The sequence below is a fragment of the Eurypyga helias genome, unplaced genomic scaffold (assembly GCF_000690775.1).
Source record: "Eurypyga helias isolate BGI_N326 unplaced genomic scaffold, ASM69077v1 scaffold17224, whole genome shotgun sequence".
Taxonomy (NCBI): Eukaryota; Metazoa; Chordata; class Aves; order Eurypygiformes; family Eurypygidae; genus Eurypyga; species Eurypyga helias.
In genome coordinates, this window is record NW_010244621.1 from 83,313 (window position 1) to 102,050 (window position 18,738).

Genomic DNA, 18,738 nt, shown 5'->3' on the forward strand with positions numbered 1-18,738 from the left:
TTGGATAATTTTCTATACTGTTATCTACTGGAAAAAGAAGTCTTTTCTATTACTTTTTCCAGAACCTCTGATGGAAAAAAATGCATATTTCACCCTTCTGATAAATAATCTAGGCAGGGCTCTGTTAGCATTAGAATGACCTGCTGCCTTGTTTATACAAGTTTGTTTGTTTGCCTGTGTATTCTTTCCTTAATAAGCAGAAGGTGAGACTGAGCAAACAGAAAGTAATCCTTAGATAAACTTCTGTTTCAAACATTAGTTTTCACTTCTAAAAAGGCTCAGCCTTCTACAGTAGTTACTATAACAGAAATAAAATGAATCCTTGCCTGTGACATCAGCTGCCATCAATGCTTCTGCCCTGATGACCTTCACCTGAAGAAATCCCACATCTGCTATGTCCCGGAACATTGCCATTAGACTCTAAAAAATAATAAAAAGAAAAATTATTCTGGGTTGCAAAAAAGACAAACAACACAGTTTTCATAGCCTCCTTCCTAACCGAGATATAAATTAGTGTAATTCGGTCTAATGTACTCACACTTTCAAATATCATTTTCTGAAGAACGTACAGTTTACAGTGTTTCTTTCAGTATTTTGCAAGTTTAGCTTACCAGTGAAAAAAACATACAAAGGAAAAATTAGAATACGAATGGTTAAATATAACACTAATTCTAATGAATTAATCCCCTAATAGTAGCCGAACAACTGTCCATCAAATTTTAAATGATAGGACTATATTAACAAAATTAATACAAAGAATAAAATGCTTCCTCTCCCTAAATACTTTTGTGAGATCTATGTTCACATTTTCCCTTTGATGGCTCCAACAATATTTTGAACAGTGGCATAGGGTCAATAATGTTTTTGTTGTAGTTGACCATTATAGGCAAGCTTGCATATACCTTGCAAATAGCAGAAGCAATAACAATCAAAAGAGGATTATAGTAACTTAATAATTTGTTACAATAATCACATGAAAAAGAGATCAAAAAATGAATTAAAAGATGATTCTAATTCCATAAAGAATTTACCATAATTATTATTTATTAACATAAATTTCTGCAATATCTAAGTTGATTAATAAGAAGAAAAAAACTAAAGAGTAGGCTAACACTTGCAACCACTGCATTCATCCAACACAGTTTTAGAAAGCTGCTCAGAAAGTGTGTTCTGTTTCTGCGCTTTTTTCACATAAATCTAAGTAACAAACTGGGAGTTTTGCACCGCTTAGGTGTGGCATACTAAAATTCTCAAGCTCTAACTTTGAATATCTTTTAGATGTTACAGAATTTGAAATAACAGAACTCAACTCTGAATCTGCAATCAAATAATAACAAACACAGCACTACCATTCAGTTTTTAGATAACCTAGGGGAGGAACTCCAAAAGAGGAGACTAAAATTGGATTTTTCGAATCAATTTTAAATAATATATATACACATATATGTGGTCTAATTTTAGGGGTTTTTTTGCAAGCCTTGTTCATAAATACTAGCACGTACCCTTATTTTGAAGTATTTTAAAATCTGGACTAATGCATTTAACGCCTGTGGCCTTTTCTAAAATTTTAACTTAGTGCAGGTGAAACATTTTCCACTGCTTAAGATGATGTTCAGATTTCTAGAAAATGCAAACATCAGGTAAAACACCAAGTCAACAATTCTTTAGTTTATTATGAAGGCAAAATTGACTGTTATGGAAAACCAGAATAAAAACATCGCTGGTCTGAAGACCACAGGTGCCACTTAAATGACATATTAAATGTGAGCTTGCAAAAACTACGGTATGTTTATGCACGGATAACCTATCCATTAAAATGTTAGACATGTATTATATGTCTTCTTACCAGCACGACAATTCTAGCAGTTCAATCACACTGTGATATTAATTTTGCAAGCCCCTACTGACCGTTTACTGTTTACAGTGACGGTTTGACCTTAGTATACTGAACTGAGGAATCCAGTGAAGTGGAGACCCCACACTCTACATTCTTGTGAATACATGCAGCCACGTATTATCACAGGATACTGGTTAATAAATTTTTAATAATTTTTAATACGTTAACAATCAGAAATATGGCTCAAAAATACTGACGGTCCACCATAATCAGAACACACTCAACCCCCTGCTTATGAGCTCACAGAGACGGTGTTATGGATAGCACTGTTACAATTCAAAACCATGTTGTCACCATTTATTACAATAAAGATCAAGGTTTGGAAGGTTCTTATCAGAGCTGGTACCGCAACAGAGATAGTTCTTCTCTAATACCATGCTGAAAGTGAAAGGATTTAGAAAAATGTTTCTACGTTTTACCCAAGTTTCCCAGTGACAGAAACAAACACAGAGCTGCAGAAAGAAAACAAAGCAAAAACCAAACACAGAGCAAACCAAGCCACTGCGCGCCCCCCCCGCCCCCCATGCTCTACAGTCCCCTTTTTACAAATTTCATCCTGGAAAGTGCATCCTGCAAAAAGGCACCAGGGCTGTGTTTCACTACACTAGCATCCCACAGAATAATTATTTTTGAACTTCTAGTTCCAGCCAGTCAGCTGGCTTAGATTCATTTACTGCACACGGTAGCTGCGGAGACTGCTGAAAATGTATACAATGCCATGGCAGAGAGTTCGGGAGAAGCAAATGACTTTAATACATTACTTTAAATACATAACTTTAAGTAATGATTTATCAGATGATATTCTGTCTTCTTATTTATGATTATTGTTGAAGGCCTCAAAACCCGTATGGTTTTTGAAGCCTGAAATTTCCATAGCAGAGGAATCTGTGATTTGCTGTGAATCTTTTCAGCCCTCAATAGATGGGAAGAGATTGAAATGCTCTGGAGATGAGTCCTCTTTATTTTTTTAATGAAAGGCTGTATAATATATTTTCTGTATGGCTGCAGCAGCTGTCAGGGAGAGCATCTCAGTTCAGCTCTATTATGGGAGAAGCATTACCCCATCCTATGGCATCGAGATACACTGAGGGGCCAGTACTGATTGACAGCTTGTCACCATGACGTCTTATTCCATCTCTGTTATGGAGAAAATTAATGTCACACCACCAGCCTTATGACTCGCTGTCATCTTAGAACTGCTCACCTTTTATCAATGCTCTAAATAACATTTCAAGCCCATCGTCTCACGGTGGACAATCTGGTCAAGGGACATTAAATCGGATGACTGTGAAATGTCATAATAAAAATGGAATGCTAACAACTTCTTCTCTAAACTAGCTCCTCTGTTTTTTAAACTGTGACAAGGGGGACCGCGGGTTCAGCACACCCGTTCTGAAAAGGTCATACAATCTCTCTTGGTCTGTACCCATTAACGCGCCCCCCTCCTCACCCCAAAAGGAATTAATCTTTTCAGACAATTGTGGTAAAATAATGGTTCAAACAGTAATGCCTGTTTAATTTGTAAGGCTCTGATGTTCAGCTACAAATGGTTAAATGACAGTAATAGAGTCATTTTCCAAGGCTATTTGATCTGATGGCAAGGTCAGCTCATTAACTGCTTTTGGCCGCAGAGAGGGTGCAAAATTCATTTCTCAAATGGAAGCCAGATTTTTTTATGAGGACAAAAAATAAACCCCAAAATATAGCAGCTCCATGGGGAACAGTAAAACTCGCTAATCGCATACCCTTTCTTTGTATAGGTTCTGAGGTAGAGATGTGAATACCGAAGGCAAACAGAACATCAGTGAAAATAAACAATTTGAATTTTGTTAATCCTCGTCACTTCTTTCTTCTGCTGTCCACCGGTCATTTTAATAAAACCAGTAAAATTTATTAAAAAAGTGTATCGATTCTGCAGTTTGCAAAAACAACTAATAGGAAATTCATGCCTCTGCAACATTAACACCTTCCAAAAATATAAAAGTTTCCAAATGCATACAGTAATGTAAACATAAGGAAAGACACATAACCATGAATATATAAGAAAGGGAAATAAATAGATCAATCTCACACCACATAATTATGCTTTACACTAGGGACAAAAAAATTGAGAACTTAGAAAAACCAATTAATAATACACAGTTGTAACCTATTTCTGTACTGCTACTAAATTATCAAAACCATCAGTATCACTTCACTGCCATATCATCCCACAGTAATCCACAGAAAAACGTATTGTTGCACTTGGAAGCAAGAAGCATGTCACCTCAAAAACGTGTCCATCATAAATTTATTATATTTATAAAGATCTATTCTGACAACCACAGACTGTCTTGGTGGATTCCAAAACGTCCAGTAGCTCTCTTAATTGTAATTATTTTTCAAAGATGGTGCACAATACCTTAGCTCTCAGTTGGTTTAGGAATATTATGTTTAGCCTCACTAAGTCACCTCTATTAAACTGTGTTTATGATAACACTATTGGTGTATGAGTTGTACAAGCATTAGCAGACAGCTGATTCAGTGGAGATAGCCAGAATAAATTTGCTGAAGCGCACATCCTGCTAATCTGTTTGAAGAATATTGTACAGCATTAGTACTAGCACTTCATGTTATCTGCACAGCCTGATAAGGTACATCTTTATTAAATTCAGTTATTGAAAGGATGTCACTCATGGAATAGGAATATTTTAAAATCTAAAAAAAAAAAAAAAATTAAGCGGCTCTTTGTTAGTCAGAGCTTGGTTTAATGGCTGAATGTCTAGAGAAGCCTCTCTAAACACCTGGCAGCATTGTACAATAAAAGCTTTGTAATTTTAAGTGGAAATAGCTTTTTTTTTTCTTCTTTCTCCGCGTGTAGTGAGACAGTTACTTTTACTGATTTACGTGTTGTCAAATGCTGGAGCAAGAGCTCCCCTCTCTGTTGCTTTGATAAAACTACACAGATTCTGTGTAATGTGAGGATGCTGGGAAATAGAAACAATTTCCTTCAAAATATTTTGAAATGGAAATACTGTTAAAAAAAACTATATCGATGATAAAAAATACTGATCCAGCTTCTAACACGCATACAGAAAAACACGTTTTCTTGCCCTTTAGTACACGCTCAAAAAAAAGCCAGGGACTATTGGCACTTCAAATTGGCATAAACACTCACTAGAAACTGTACAGCCACTGAGTGACTCCTTAGTTATTCTGTGCTTGGTAAAAAACACCTGCAAGGCATTAAAATTAACTTTTTAATGTCACGTGATCATACAAAATAGCTGAGTTACTATGCAAAAACGTTTACATCATCGTCACTGGCGGAGTTTGATAATGATATAAGGGATATATTCAGACTTTTCCCCCTGATACTTATTTATATATAGCAAACACTTTGCAAGGAAAGGGCAAAAGAGAAGAACTTCGTACATATCTCTTTAGTATCTCCTCTCGCTCCTTCTGGTCCTCCAGGGAGTTGGCAGAGAGCTCGGAGATAGAGACCGCAGTAGAGGCTGTGAGAGTGACCAGCAACATGAGGCGTCCCTCTCCCTCCTCCAGCGGCAACTCCAGCTTGTGGGTTTGTTCCTTACTCAGGGTTGACAGGTCAATCTGGCACCTAGAAACAAACATTCTCCATCACCATGTGGTTTCCTTCACATCAAACGAGAGCACACTGGCTTACTTGTGTTCTGCAGGACAAAAAGCCAAATCAGTAGAAATTCCTTCCCAGCTTCTGGAAGGATTTCTCTTCAGCTTCAACCCATGCTGCTTGCTTGAGTTTGGGGTTTTTTTAAAGCTACAACCTGTTATACACATGAACAATAAATATTAAAAAGAACGCAGAGACACTAGAAACAAGGTTAGCTAATACGCCCTACCCGCACGCAGTAAAAGAGAATTTAAAAACTCCAGCTTCAGACGCAAATTGCACTTTTTAATTATGTCCCTTCTGTGTAAGTTTTGATGTGAACGTTTTTGATACCATTCACCTAACAACAGCGAAAATCCTCTCTGAGGGGGGGAAAAAAAAAAAAAAAAAATCAGTGTGGACTTAATTGTGATGGAGTTAACTTGACTGAGACTAGAAAAAACGCGGCTTGAGTACCACCCAAACGGCTCAGCTCTCTCGCTGTAAGCTCTGCGTGGCTCAGGGTCAAAGCTTCGTGCAGGCACCCAGGATAAAATTTGATGCCACAACCCCCTATATAATAAGATGTCTCACGTTGTAACAAGCAGGGACTGCTTATAACTGTGCAGAGTGGCTGAAGCCAATCTACCCTGCTTGATCCCTTTCCGAACAACCCTGGCTGTACCGTACACTGAGCTAATGAAGAACGGCTCCACACGCGCCAGCCAGCAGAAATCACTTTGCAGCATCTTCAAAAATAAAAGGTAGGGCATGGAAGGAAAAACAGTATCACTAACAAAGAGCTGGCCGTAAGCCTTTAATTAAAACAAGAATACCTTGGGGTTAGTAATTAGTCTGTGCGCAGCTTAGAGGTTTTAACACTTTAATTTGTATAAATCACAAGTTTTGACTTTCCTAGATTGTAACCGTGAGCATGTCTAGAAATTCAGCACCTGTGTGGGATGTAATGCCAGCTTGCACTGCATGGGAGTCTCTGTGAAAAAGCACTATTTGGAACACTTGTTCATACAGCATCCCCCAGTAATGTTTTGCCAATTCATTAGTCTAAATAAAAACAAAAACAATATTGAAATAAAGTAAATTAATACATTCTATACATAGTTAAGCCACTGAACACTCTACTTTTAACAGCGATTATTTAATGTGACAAGCACATGTTCTATATGCCACTCTCACTAAACTAAACATCTAGCAAACTCTTTTCATAAAATGTCAATTGATTTTGAAGAGAAAGATAATGTGGTGACCGCAGGGCCAATAAACTGAGAAAAAGGTGGCAGACATGAATAAATAGGCATTTAAGGACAGGAAATAGCCAGTTATGAGAATAAATGCGGCCTCATAAAATGGGCACTGTGCTATCACAGGCAGATTAGATCTGCTACAGGAAAATGTCTTTTTAATTTCCTTTTCTTTTTTTTGTAACATTTACTGTCTGTTGTGCAGCTGTCAAAATTAAACTACTGCAAAACTCATACAGTAATAAGGTTCAATTATTTTTCAATTAAAAAAAAATCTAACTAACACAGCATTCCGAGCTTAATTTTTAACTTTTATTTGGAACTCTTTGGATGATAAGGAGCGAGAAACGAAATTAACAACAGTAAGAAAAGACTAAATCCGTTGCTGTCAGTGCAGCCTGATGGACAATACAAGTTTCGTACATGTACACAGGGTGTCAATTTTTTATTCAGGCTGTAATAAGGAGCATAGAGCCCACCTCCAGACACCACACATTGTAATGAAACGTTCCAAGCTGGAGTAGGCCAAGATGCCCTTGGTGTTAAATATTCTTTGATAGTTTATTTCAACACAGATACTCATAAAAAATATGTCTCTGCATCAACACTGCAACTTCAACCAATAATCATGGAAAGAACAAATCTCAAATCTGTTAAAGTCAGTAAAATACTCAGAAAGTCACTATGATACAAGTAATGCAGCCATAATCGACCCTCACTTAAAAACAGGCAAAAAAAGCTACTCACACTGGAACAAAAAAAAAAAACCGCCTACATGCATCAGAAAACTGCAAAGACTGTAAAATTACAAGTTTTATATCAGAGCTACAAGCTCCAATCCTTCAAGTTACAGCACTTTTGCAACATCAGTAGCCCATGCTATTTTTTTCTTTAGGCTAAAAGAAACAACCGAGAATTTAATTTCACCCATGCAACTTTCCTACAGCTACAAAATATTCCTAACACCACCACATCTAGAAGAGATTACCTGGGAAATATGTCTCTATTGTCTGCCTGATAGATTTCTATGGACAGCCCGTCAACGGCTTGTTACCTCCTAAAATCATTCTAAGGGTGGGGAGTGATCTGGAAGCTTTTTCCAGTTAAAGCCTTAATCATTTTACAGGAAAAACATCCTCTGAAGGACCCTCAGATAATTTGATAAAAAACCAGGGTTATTCCATTACGGAGCGTCACCATTAGGCTTTGTGGAAATCTAGGTTACAAGTGCCACCACGCGTACACGGCCAGGTGAAAGCACATTCCTCATTCCGCACCAGGTTCCCTACTCTGTCCTCTGCATCCTTGACAAGATGCAGCTCCCACGTGTCCTAAGTCGAAGATGCCAAGGTGAGAGGAGCACTCAGCATGAGGCGAGCACTCCGGTGGCACATGCACCTCAGCTGAAAGATGAGACTTTCCAATTTACAGACACCGTAAGAGAAACTGCAATTTTAATCACAGAGTTTTTCATGTGGAAAAAAAATCCCAAAACCTTTGCTGGCTCTCATACCAAATTTTCCTGAAAAGAAAAAAAATTAACCATTTTCTTCTAGATCTACGTTGCACGAGACCAGAACAGAAGAGGCAGCCTGGTTTGATTGAGGCATTACCTAAGCACTAACTTTATCCTAGTATAAGCTTTACAGACATCAGTAGGAAACCCACAAAAGTCCTTTTTGGATTAGATTTCCTTACAAGCACTGAAGTTAACAAAATACTTCTGAAGACAAGTAGCTTTGGCAAGTTCAAGTTGACAAAGCCCCTTCACCTTTTACTGAGAGTATATACAAGTATTCCAAGCTTTAAAGCTTTAGCAATGCTTTCACATCAGCGAAGATGTTCTCTTAAAAGACATTTGTCACCTACAACAGTTTCCATGGAGAACAAAGATGCTTTGAGGATGAAGGCAAATTTGAATGTTTCCAGAAAGTGGTGCAGAATGAGCTCTGTGGTGGTAGAAATTTTTGTCTTGCATTCTCAAACTGAGGACCATGAAAAATAACAGCCATTTTGAGAAGGCCGCAAGTTGCATATGAATGGCGATTGTCACATCAAAAGCAGGAGATAAGAGTAATTTTGGACAATTCAGTTTCTTATGGAATTACTATTTACATGCTGCAGCTGAAAGAAAAATTTCCTCACATGGGAAGAGGTCAGCCTGAAGAATTATGGCAAAAAAAAGCTATTAACTCCATAGACAGGTTTTCAAGCACGGCTATAAGCCACATTTCAGGGAATTTTAGGTTTTAGGGCAGTGTGAGTATTCTGCATTACTCTTCTGCTCCATGCTGTATGGTCCCTTCAGTACACGGCAGTGTCAGCACTCGGAGTGGCGAGCAGGGGCACTGGGACAATCCCCTCGGGACGAGGCATGGAGGCACGTCTCCTCAGACCAGCCCCGCACGCAAATATTAATGGGCACGTACTGGATCTGGATTTTCAGGCCTTGAGAGACCAGAAGGGAGAAAAACCACCCAAGTGCCCCAAGCTCATGTGCCAAAGCACCACAGGTAAGTCTCTGCAGAAAGAGGGTACCGCTCCCACGGAGGAAGATTTGAAGATTCAAGGGGAATCCACCACTTCTCTGCAACTGTGTTGAGTGTGTTAATCACCAAACCGTTAGAAACACATTTCTGATTTATTTTTAATTTGAATATATCTGGTCTTTGGTTCTTTTTTATGCCTTTCTTTACTCGTCTGAAAAAGCCTTTAGTGCCCTGCATTTTCTTCTAGTGAAGTTGAATTATACCATAATCACATTTCTTCTTGATCTTCCTTTTGATACACTAAGCACCTTCAGCTCCCTATACATTGCCTTGGAACACATCCCCTACAGCTCTAAAATGACTTTTTGTAACTTTTCTGATCCAGTGAAATTCTCCTGCATCCTTTTTAAAGCATGGAAGCCAGGACTATATGTAGTATTTTATTATCAGCATGTCTAAGAGGTAAAAATCACCTCCCCTCTCTAGTTCTAACAGAACCTGGAATGTAAGACCATGCTGGCACCCTGGTGAAATATCCGTGCTAATGAATGAATTACAAAGGTAACGACATGACACAGAAGGCCTCTTAAAAGTCAGGTGGCCAGGCAAGGGAGAGACAGCAGATAGCAAGATCATTTTCTCACATGACAAAATAAAGCATAAAAGAGGAATTGGCACAATCCTAAGTGATAGGGACAGAAAAGCACCACTTGGCTACAACCCAGGCAACTTAATTATCATCATGACTTGTTCAGGAAGACAGACTTTTAACTCCACTGTGATCCAGGTCTATGCTGCTCCAAAGGATGCCAAGCAGAGGAAACTGTGCAATTCTGCAATTAGAACTGAGCTGGACACACATCAGAAGCAGCGAGGCATGAACTGCTACAATTTGTGAGACTCCGTATCCTTTATGAGCAGAGTACAATGTTCCACTAAAACCAAGAAACAAACGGAGAGGGAGAATTCAGCAAAGCGCCGACAGAAAATGACACGGCTCAGAAAGACAGGACTGCAGTAACGTGAAGTTCTTGGAAGAACCAGAACACAGCATTTTTAAGAGCAAAGATAATGAGAAAGAAATAAAACGAGGGACCCCACATGATGCTTGTGATAGGTGGTGGGTAAAGATGATAAAGTAAAAAAACAGGAAAGCTCCCGAAGGAGTTGGAGACGGCAGCTCCACTAAGTAGGATGCTGACAGAGGGGAGTGTGGTGGAGAGCCCAGGGAGCTGCAGAGGATCCCTGGGAAGATGGAGAGGATCCCCGGGGAGATGGGCGCACACTGCCTCGTTGCACAGCTCAGCAGGATTTGGGAAATGGTGCTGTTGGGTGTCACACAGCAACACACGGGAAGCAGAGAAGACCCCTGCAGTCTGGGGTAAGCCAGGCTTGTTAACAGAAAAATGAGAGGTAAGTAAAATAATAGGACGATCTCACTGGTCACTGAGCAACATCTGAATATGGACACATTTGTTGCTTACTAAAAGAAATACAGTCTTTGCCACACAATGCTGTTGATGGGTTTTGAAGTGACTGATTAACATTTTCATAAGCATAGCTCTTCACAGTAAAAACACAATTTACTTTTGAAAAGGAACAGACAGACAAAGTACTTACAGATGTTTTATGATGTGGTATTTCCTGCGCCGTCCTGGTGGCACAGATGTTTTATGATGTGGTATTTCCTGCGCCGTCCTGGTGGCACAGCCTTGCACTACAGACACACAGTGCACTACAGACACTACTAGTGCTGTCACCACTGCCACGTCTTTGCACAAAACTGACTCTCCTGTGCCAAACCAGCCTAGTGCTTTGATAAATATTGCGTCTTCCTACGTGGTTCTCCAGTCACTAGTTGGTCCATGCAACTTTTCAAGAGCTTTCACACAGCTCCAATCTGTGCTTTCCAGACAGCCTCAGAAACCCTCATCTACACCCCTAACCACTTCTTTTTACACTTACTGCCATGCCCCACACACCTAGGCAGCCATCCCACTTTACCTTCTCCCTTCCTCTTACTTTGCCACTTTTACTTCACGCGGTAGAGTACATTTCCATATGTAGGAGACAGAGGGAAAGATCCATAAACATAATCCAGGCCATGTGCAGCATTCTGTATTTCAGAATACATTGGGAAATATTATCAATTTTGCAACATTACATGACAATAACAACTGACAGAAAGAGTTGTAAATAGTAAAATATCTGGTAAAAGAAAGCTACCGAAGATTTGTGAGCCAGAACTGAACCTTTTTTGGCTTTCTTGCAGAACAGCAGTGCCTCTGCATTAAGAGAAGTTGTTAAAATGTGCAGAGATAATAATAAAGAAGACATGGAACACCTGAAGGCCAAATTTTGAGATGCACTATTTACATCTAACTCCCTTTGACAACCATCAGAAATGGAGAAGGCTGAGCACATCTCAGGATTTGTCAATGGCAGGCCAGTCAGTAGCAGTTGTAGATTTTTAATGCTTTGGGCAAAACCTTCACTTTACTTAGAGAAATGCATCTGCATTAATTTAACTTTAATCATCATTTATAATCAACAAACTATTACACACACAGGCCGTTGGTTGTGTGCTTCTCTGTGCTTGCACAGAATTGCCGTGTAATTCACATGGGCACACAGTAAAAAACCCAAATTACAAAACTGTATTAACCATTAGGTTTAAACTTTGAAAATAACGTATCCTTCCAAAGTTACTTCAACATGTGTAAATGTTAAAACTGCCATGTGGAAAAAAAATTGAAATACCAGCATAATGAATTACTATTTAAAAATCCAGAGGAACACATTTTGTCTCTATGGAGTTTTGCAAAATTGAGAAAACTTCAAGATTCATAAATTTCAACATAAATACAGACTTTCACACCTACTATTCAAAGCCCCTTTCTCAGGCAACAGTATTTTAGAAAGGAAATTTTGCCTGTATTTTAATATAAATCACAGTCTCCAGAACATCTCTAGAAAAAGATGTGGGAAGAAACATTAGCAGTAACACATTTAGTGTCCTTCACACAACTTTACGTTCATGCTGGATTACCCATACACAGCTTTACAGCACCACAGTAAAATTCGATAAATTTCACTGGGAAAAAAATAAAACTGAAAAAGACATAAACCTCTTATATAAAACTCCCACTTCAGTTCGGAAGTTTGAGTAGCGCATCCCAGTGCTTTCAGATTAATAATGCAGCACCACAGGTTGCATATTGCTCATATTTATGTGCACCCAAAAAACCCTCAATGATTTCGTTACTCTGCCAGAAACTAAATAGACATGACACAGCAGACTGAACATTGAAAACCTAAATACTTAATTTTCAATAGTTTAATTTTCCTATTTCATAACATCCAGTACAATGTGCTCTATGTGTATACCCATACACATGCACACAAAGAATCATTCTGAATTTTCATGACAATATTCATGAAAATAGATAGGATGTTTCAGTTTCCTTCAGAAAAAAAATAATACATAGTTTTAATGAATATACTATACACAAGGTCTTTTGTCCTTAATTTGCATCAGATGGGAAAAAGATAGCAGCATCTATGAGTCCTGATGAAAACAGATACAGAGGAACTCAACAGGAATTCCCTGGCACAAAAAATGAGTAAAAGTCAATGTCATATTAAAGATAAACACAAATTTTTCATACCAATAAATAATGCTATAAATCCTGCTGTACTGGATTGCAAATAACTTCAGCTGAATAAAACTGCATGACATGGGATTTACTTATCCTGTATGTTCACAGAAACAACTTGTTCTCTGACAGCACTCATTCTTGGCAATTTATTGCAGCTGTCAGCAGCCAATTTGTTCAGATTACTGCTATGCATAAAGGTGTAACAATCATGAGGATTTATTAGCTGATTATCGTAAAGGTGACAGTCAGGATCGCCTTCAAAAACGCAGATGATAAGAAAGTTAAATAATTACATGAAGATTAAAATCATTTCACCTTCATTTTGATCTTAGTATTGCTGACATTAAGTCACTGCAGTATGTTTTTAATCACAGGAATGTATCAACTCAATATGGAACAGAAAAGATTTACTCATAGCAAAAACATGTGAATATTAAATGTTACTCAAACTGAACACCATACACACATACATATGTATTACTACTTATCAGATGAAGTAATAACATATTGCTCATGCAACTCCACATGCTTATCTGAACACATGGCTGCCCCTGTGGCTTTAACTGCTGGGGCTTTCCAGTAAAAGAACTTCCAGACTTCATAGCTCTGGTTCTGGAATGTTTTATCTTAGGTATTTTGTTTTGTTTGTTTGAATCATATTGAGAAGAATGCCAGAATCTAATCTCCTGAATGATGAAACTGAGTTCTGGTGAAGCCTAGAATTTCCTCATACAAATCAACAGTAAGATTGGAAACAGAAGGACATTTGAAGTGCTGGAGCGTGTCCAGAGCAGGGCAATGGAGCTGGGGAAGGGTCTGGAGCACAAGTCCTGTGAGGAGCAGCTGAGGGAGCTGGGGGTGTTCAGCCTAGAGAAGAGGAGGCTCAGGAGTGGCCTTATTGCTCCCGACAACTGCTTGAGAGTGCAGAGAGGTGAGGTTGGTCCTTTCTCCCAAGTGACAGGACAAGAAGAAATGTCCTCAAGTTCCACCAAGGGAGGTTTAGATGGGAGATTCGGAAACATTTCTTCATGGAAAGGGCTGTCAGGCATCGGAAGGGGCTGCCCAGGGAGGTGGTGGAGTCACCATTCCTGGAGGGATTTAAGAGACGTGTAGATGTGGTGCTCAGGGACATGGTTTATTGGTGGACTTGACAGTGTTGGGTTATCGGTTGGACTTGATGTTCCTAAAGGTCTTTTCCAACCTAAATGATTCTATCTTGCTCTTATTTCACTGAAGTGTATCTGACACAGAGTATCATTACAGGAAAAGTTATGGTATTCTGCTTTGGAATAAAATTTGCATGTTTCCAAGTTTTGCACAAGAAGAATATTTCAAGTCAAGGGGACTTCTCAAGCTGTCTTCCAAAAAGGACCTGGAGTGTGTCCCTTCAACCTTGTACCCGGCAACCCTGTTGTCCCACAGCCCGCTCAGTTTGGAACCAGTGAACCAGTTTCAGCGATGACACCCTGTCAAAGCAGCTTGGTAACGCCTATTTTGCATGAGAAATTCTGCTGACCTTTATGCATGCCCTGCAAGCAGGTGAATATGGAGCACACAAAAAACCACCGTGGTGGATGAGAGGTGAGAACTGTTCCCTTAACAAACTTTTTCTTCTGTTTTCTCCATCTTCTCTGCTGTTTCCCTGAATGACTAGAATCTCTTCAGTGAAGCATGGCTTCTCCCTAACCGTGCTTTAGCCAGGCAGGACACCTTCAAGAAATAATTGTTATAATTTACATTTCATAAAAATATTCCTATATAACAGACACTGCTTGCATACTATTCACAAAAGGGGGAAAACCACAGTAAGGTGAAACGGATTGCTCTCCAACAGTGAGCAATGCTGGAAGGCTACCAGGAAGTCTTTTGTTTCCCTCCCACAGCCTCATTATCACTTTTGCTGGAACTTGAATCAAAATATTCAATTGATTATATGTGCCTTGAGAACCAGAGAGCCTTAGTCATGGAGCACAACTCAGTCGTGCTTTACAAAACTAATGTACCTTTAGTGTAACACACAGAACAAGTGTGCACTGTCTGTACCAAAGTATTTCCAGCTTTTAGAGGCAGCCTCGAAAGGAGAAATGGGGGAAGAAACATCTATAGAAAGTGGAGCTGTCAGGCGTCAGTGATTTTTATCCATAGTGACTGGAAAAGAATATCAGGGAGGGGGAATATTAAGACCTATTTTTGTATTCAGATTGAACTTGACAAATGACAAAGTTTTTCATGGAAATCTTCATGGAGAAGAATTTGTTTGCAGGTTTCATTACCCAGAGATAAGGTACCAAGAGAAGGTGAAATGAGAGTGTCTGAAAGGACAAACTGAGGAGGGATTATACATACTCTGTCAGCAGAGAGGTAACAAAAATCAAGAGCAGCAAGATTTCAGGTAAAATACCACCGATTTTGTTAAAATCAGTTACATTCTGCAGAAGGAATACAGATTAGCTTGGTCCAAGAATCTTTTCTGGAACACGTGAGAATTACATCTATTAAGGAAAATGACAGAAAACAAAACAAACCAATATTCTCCCACTGGAAAATGCTAAAGGCTTCAAGCATTCTTCTTAGAGAGAAGATTTCTCATGTTACCTATTTTTTGGACCTAAATAACATGTTGAAATAAGTAACTTACATGATAGCATGCGGTTACTACAAAGACATATATGTACACCTGAGACATACAACTTTTTTAGGTATCTGAAAAGCTACTTAAGCAGTTCATGTGTTTGAAGTTATGAATTTTCCTTCTTTCATTTCTCTATGAAGTTACAAATTTTCCTTCTTTTATTTCTCTATCACATTCTTATTTGAGTTTCAAGTGCCTTGGAGCAAAACCAGTGTCTTATTTCATACAATGCTCTTAAAAACACTTTATAATTACTAGTAACAGTAACAACGTAAGTGCTGCTTTGATGACAGTGTTCTGAAAACCCACAGGTGAAACCTCTGAATCTCAACACCTTTTGGATAAGAAGGTTGAAGTTAAGCAGGAAATAGGAATTATTTCCCAAGGTATATCACGTGTTGACATAGGACTAAACGATTATTTTACTTCAAAAAAAAAAAAAGTTATTGCTACCATACGTACCCACTGAAATCCAGCAAGGGAAAAAATACACTGTAAACTTCAAATATAACTATATCGTCACATCCATAGGGTTTCGTCATAGTAAAATAAAGCCCTACGGTGTATACATTTAACAAGTGGTTTTGTCTGGCATTAAAGCTGCTTGCTTGCACGGACTCTGCATGTGTTCTGCGTTCTCACAATTTATGATAGGAAATAAACACAGACTATTATCCAACTGATCTAATTTGATAAAGACAGCCATTACCGTAGATGGAACAACAGGGAGGAAAAGGTCAGTGGAAACATAACCACACTGACATCAAACGTACATGGCTTGGTCTGTGGGATTTCCATTCCTGATTTTAACTATGAAGAAAGTAATTCTACTAGTTAATATCATCAACGCCGCAGTGAAAGCACCAACAACCTATATTCACTGTCAAAAGACATCTTAATAATGATTACTGTTACTATGACTGTATGGATATCGATTAAAGTACGACATAAACAAGTATCTGACTCTTCTGATTTGTACAGTATCCAGAAGCACAAGACAGTTTTTTCCCCCTCTTAGCTAACAGTTAATGCCATTGTTAGAAAACATTATCCTCTTTCCTCCTCCTACACAGTAAAATGGAGCATAGCCACACAGATTTACACCATTTCTTGAACTCTAAGATACCACAGATTCACTTTTCCTGAAAATTAATTAGGTGAATGATGTCATTTCTTTGCCCCAAAAGCTCTGTGAAGTCCTTCATGACTCATTTCAGTTATCATGTAGATTAAAAAAATAAGTACATAATTTTGCTGTATGGAACCTCCTGCATCTTTATTGCTAGAAACATGGCGTTGGAAAATCCTGTCTAACAATTGGTAAAAGCTGCCACCTACTGGTCAATAAAAATTATTTTACACCCTCAAAGTAAAAAATTGCATCAATACAGCAAACTGTACTGATACTTTATAAAAAATCCTCCCCCACCTTTAAAAATAAATAAATAAAGGCAAGAACAAATGGTCATAAGAAATAGTTTCAACGGCAAGGCTCATTTTAATCATCTGCTCTCATCCCCAGAGAACAAGGTGGCTGTAATTGCACAAACCTGCCAATAAAATCATCCTTTTTGCCAGCATCCTTGTCCCACACGGTAATATCAATAATTCCACCTCGTTCTTCATAGAGATGAAAGTCAAACTGCTCCCTCCACTGAGGATTCAAAGTTTTTGGCATGATCTGAAAGAAGAGCAAAAAGAAAGTGATATCGCATTGTGCAGGCATGAACTTTCCTGAATTGTAAATCTGATCCTCAGAGTCTGTTAGGAAGTTTTTTCTATTTGCAGTACAAGTCTCTTAAGCAGTGAGAATTAAAAAAACAGTAATTAGAAAAGAATACTAGCCGGTTCTCTCATGCCTCCCTGACACAACACCAACCTCCAAAATCCTGCAACCCGTCACCTTCAAAAGGCTCAACAAAGGGTTTACCCTGGGAATGGTTCCATTTTTCTGTAAAATAATTATGCCCTCTCTTAAATGACAGTTAGCTGCAACGTTATGAGTCTGAGCCTGAAGAAAAACAAAGCACCTGCCATGAAAACTAGGTGGTGACTCAAGTATTTAAACAGAAACAATTCTATCATGTCCTCTTGCCCCCACTGCAGGAACATTGGGAGAAAGATGACACTATGGTTTACTTTTTATGGAATAACACTCATTTTTTTCATAACCATATTTCACTTCCTTTCCCTTGCAACTCAGATGAAACTAGCTTTCTCAATCACTTTCAGTCCAGTTACTTCTGCCAAAAGAAGTAACTTCAATGGATTTCAGCCCACGTAGTTCTGATCACGCTCTGCAGAACAGAAAGCTTGCAGATTTTCCTACCATAATGCAAAAGCAGTAGTCACATCTGTCCTGAGTAGGAATGAAATATGTCTAGTAACTTCCCTACAAAGCACTCGCTACCTTCTACATCTGCCAGTTCCACTGGCCTGAAAAAAATGGAAAAATCAGAGAAGATTAAAATGCAGAAACGCTATGAAAATTTTTAAGTCACAAAAGCATGAAATCTGATTTCTTCTAATTTCAGATTAAAAGGCCCAAAATCAGGCTCACAGGTCTGCAAACAAGTCACCTAAAACTCCTGGCCTCTTCCTCATCTTGCCCTTTGTCTGTGAAGACCACGTGGGATGTCATGGCCACTGGGAGAGGAAGATCACGTGTCACCGGTGGTGACCAGGTCACCCAAACGCCACAATATTCAAACCAACAGGGATCAGGAAAGCAATAAATAGTGGCGACCAAGCCAAGCAAGTCTCCACAACCATTTTCTCCCTGATCAATCTCCTCTACCTGTTAAGCTCGTGCATACACAAAACTTCAGGGAAATTTGCTGCAAGGACACAACGAGGCAAGAGAATATAACCATGATACGGTTTGAGGACGAGACCATGCAAAGGATCCAAGAGGTGACCAGCATCAAGCCAGAAAGGCACAAAGGCGGCAGCTACTTGTCAGAATCGCCCCACACATCTCCCTGTCCACGAATGACCCACAAAAGGAAAAACAAGCCAACACAATCTGTGTGGAAAATCAGGTGTGTCTACCCGCCACCCAGAATTTTTCAGTGCTACATTTTTCCTGTCTAGTATTATTTTTGTTTATAATGAAATAAAAAACCCTCCCTCTAAACAAAAGTCCAGGTGCTCTGACAATTAATACAACAAGAAATTCCCATCACT

At 38.8% G+C, this 18,738-nt stretch overlaps 1 protein-coding gene across 1 annotated transcript in view; it reads right to left on the reverse strand.

The window, feature by feature from the left end:
* Window positions 1-18,738, reverse strand: part of MCTP1 (multiple C2 domains, transmembrane 1) — a gene marked incomplete at both ends in the record, with an annotated part of 110,065 nt that overhangs the window by 71,617 nt on the left and 19,710 nt on the right. Inside the window, 3 exons of the mRNA XM_010149822.1 lie at window positions 327-420; window positions 5,312-5,498; window positions 17,103-17,233. Of these exons, the coding sequence (XP_010148124.1) occupies window positions 327-420; window positions 5,312-5,498; window positions 17,103-17,233 (412 nt within the window). The remainder of the gene's footprint in view (window positions 1-326; window positions 421-5,311; window positions 5,499-17,102; window positions 17,234-18,738) is intronic.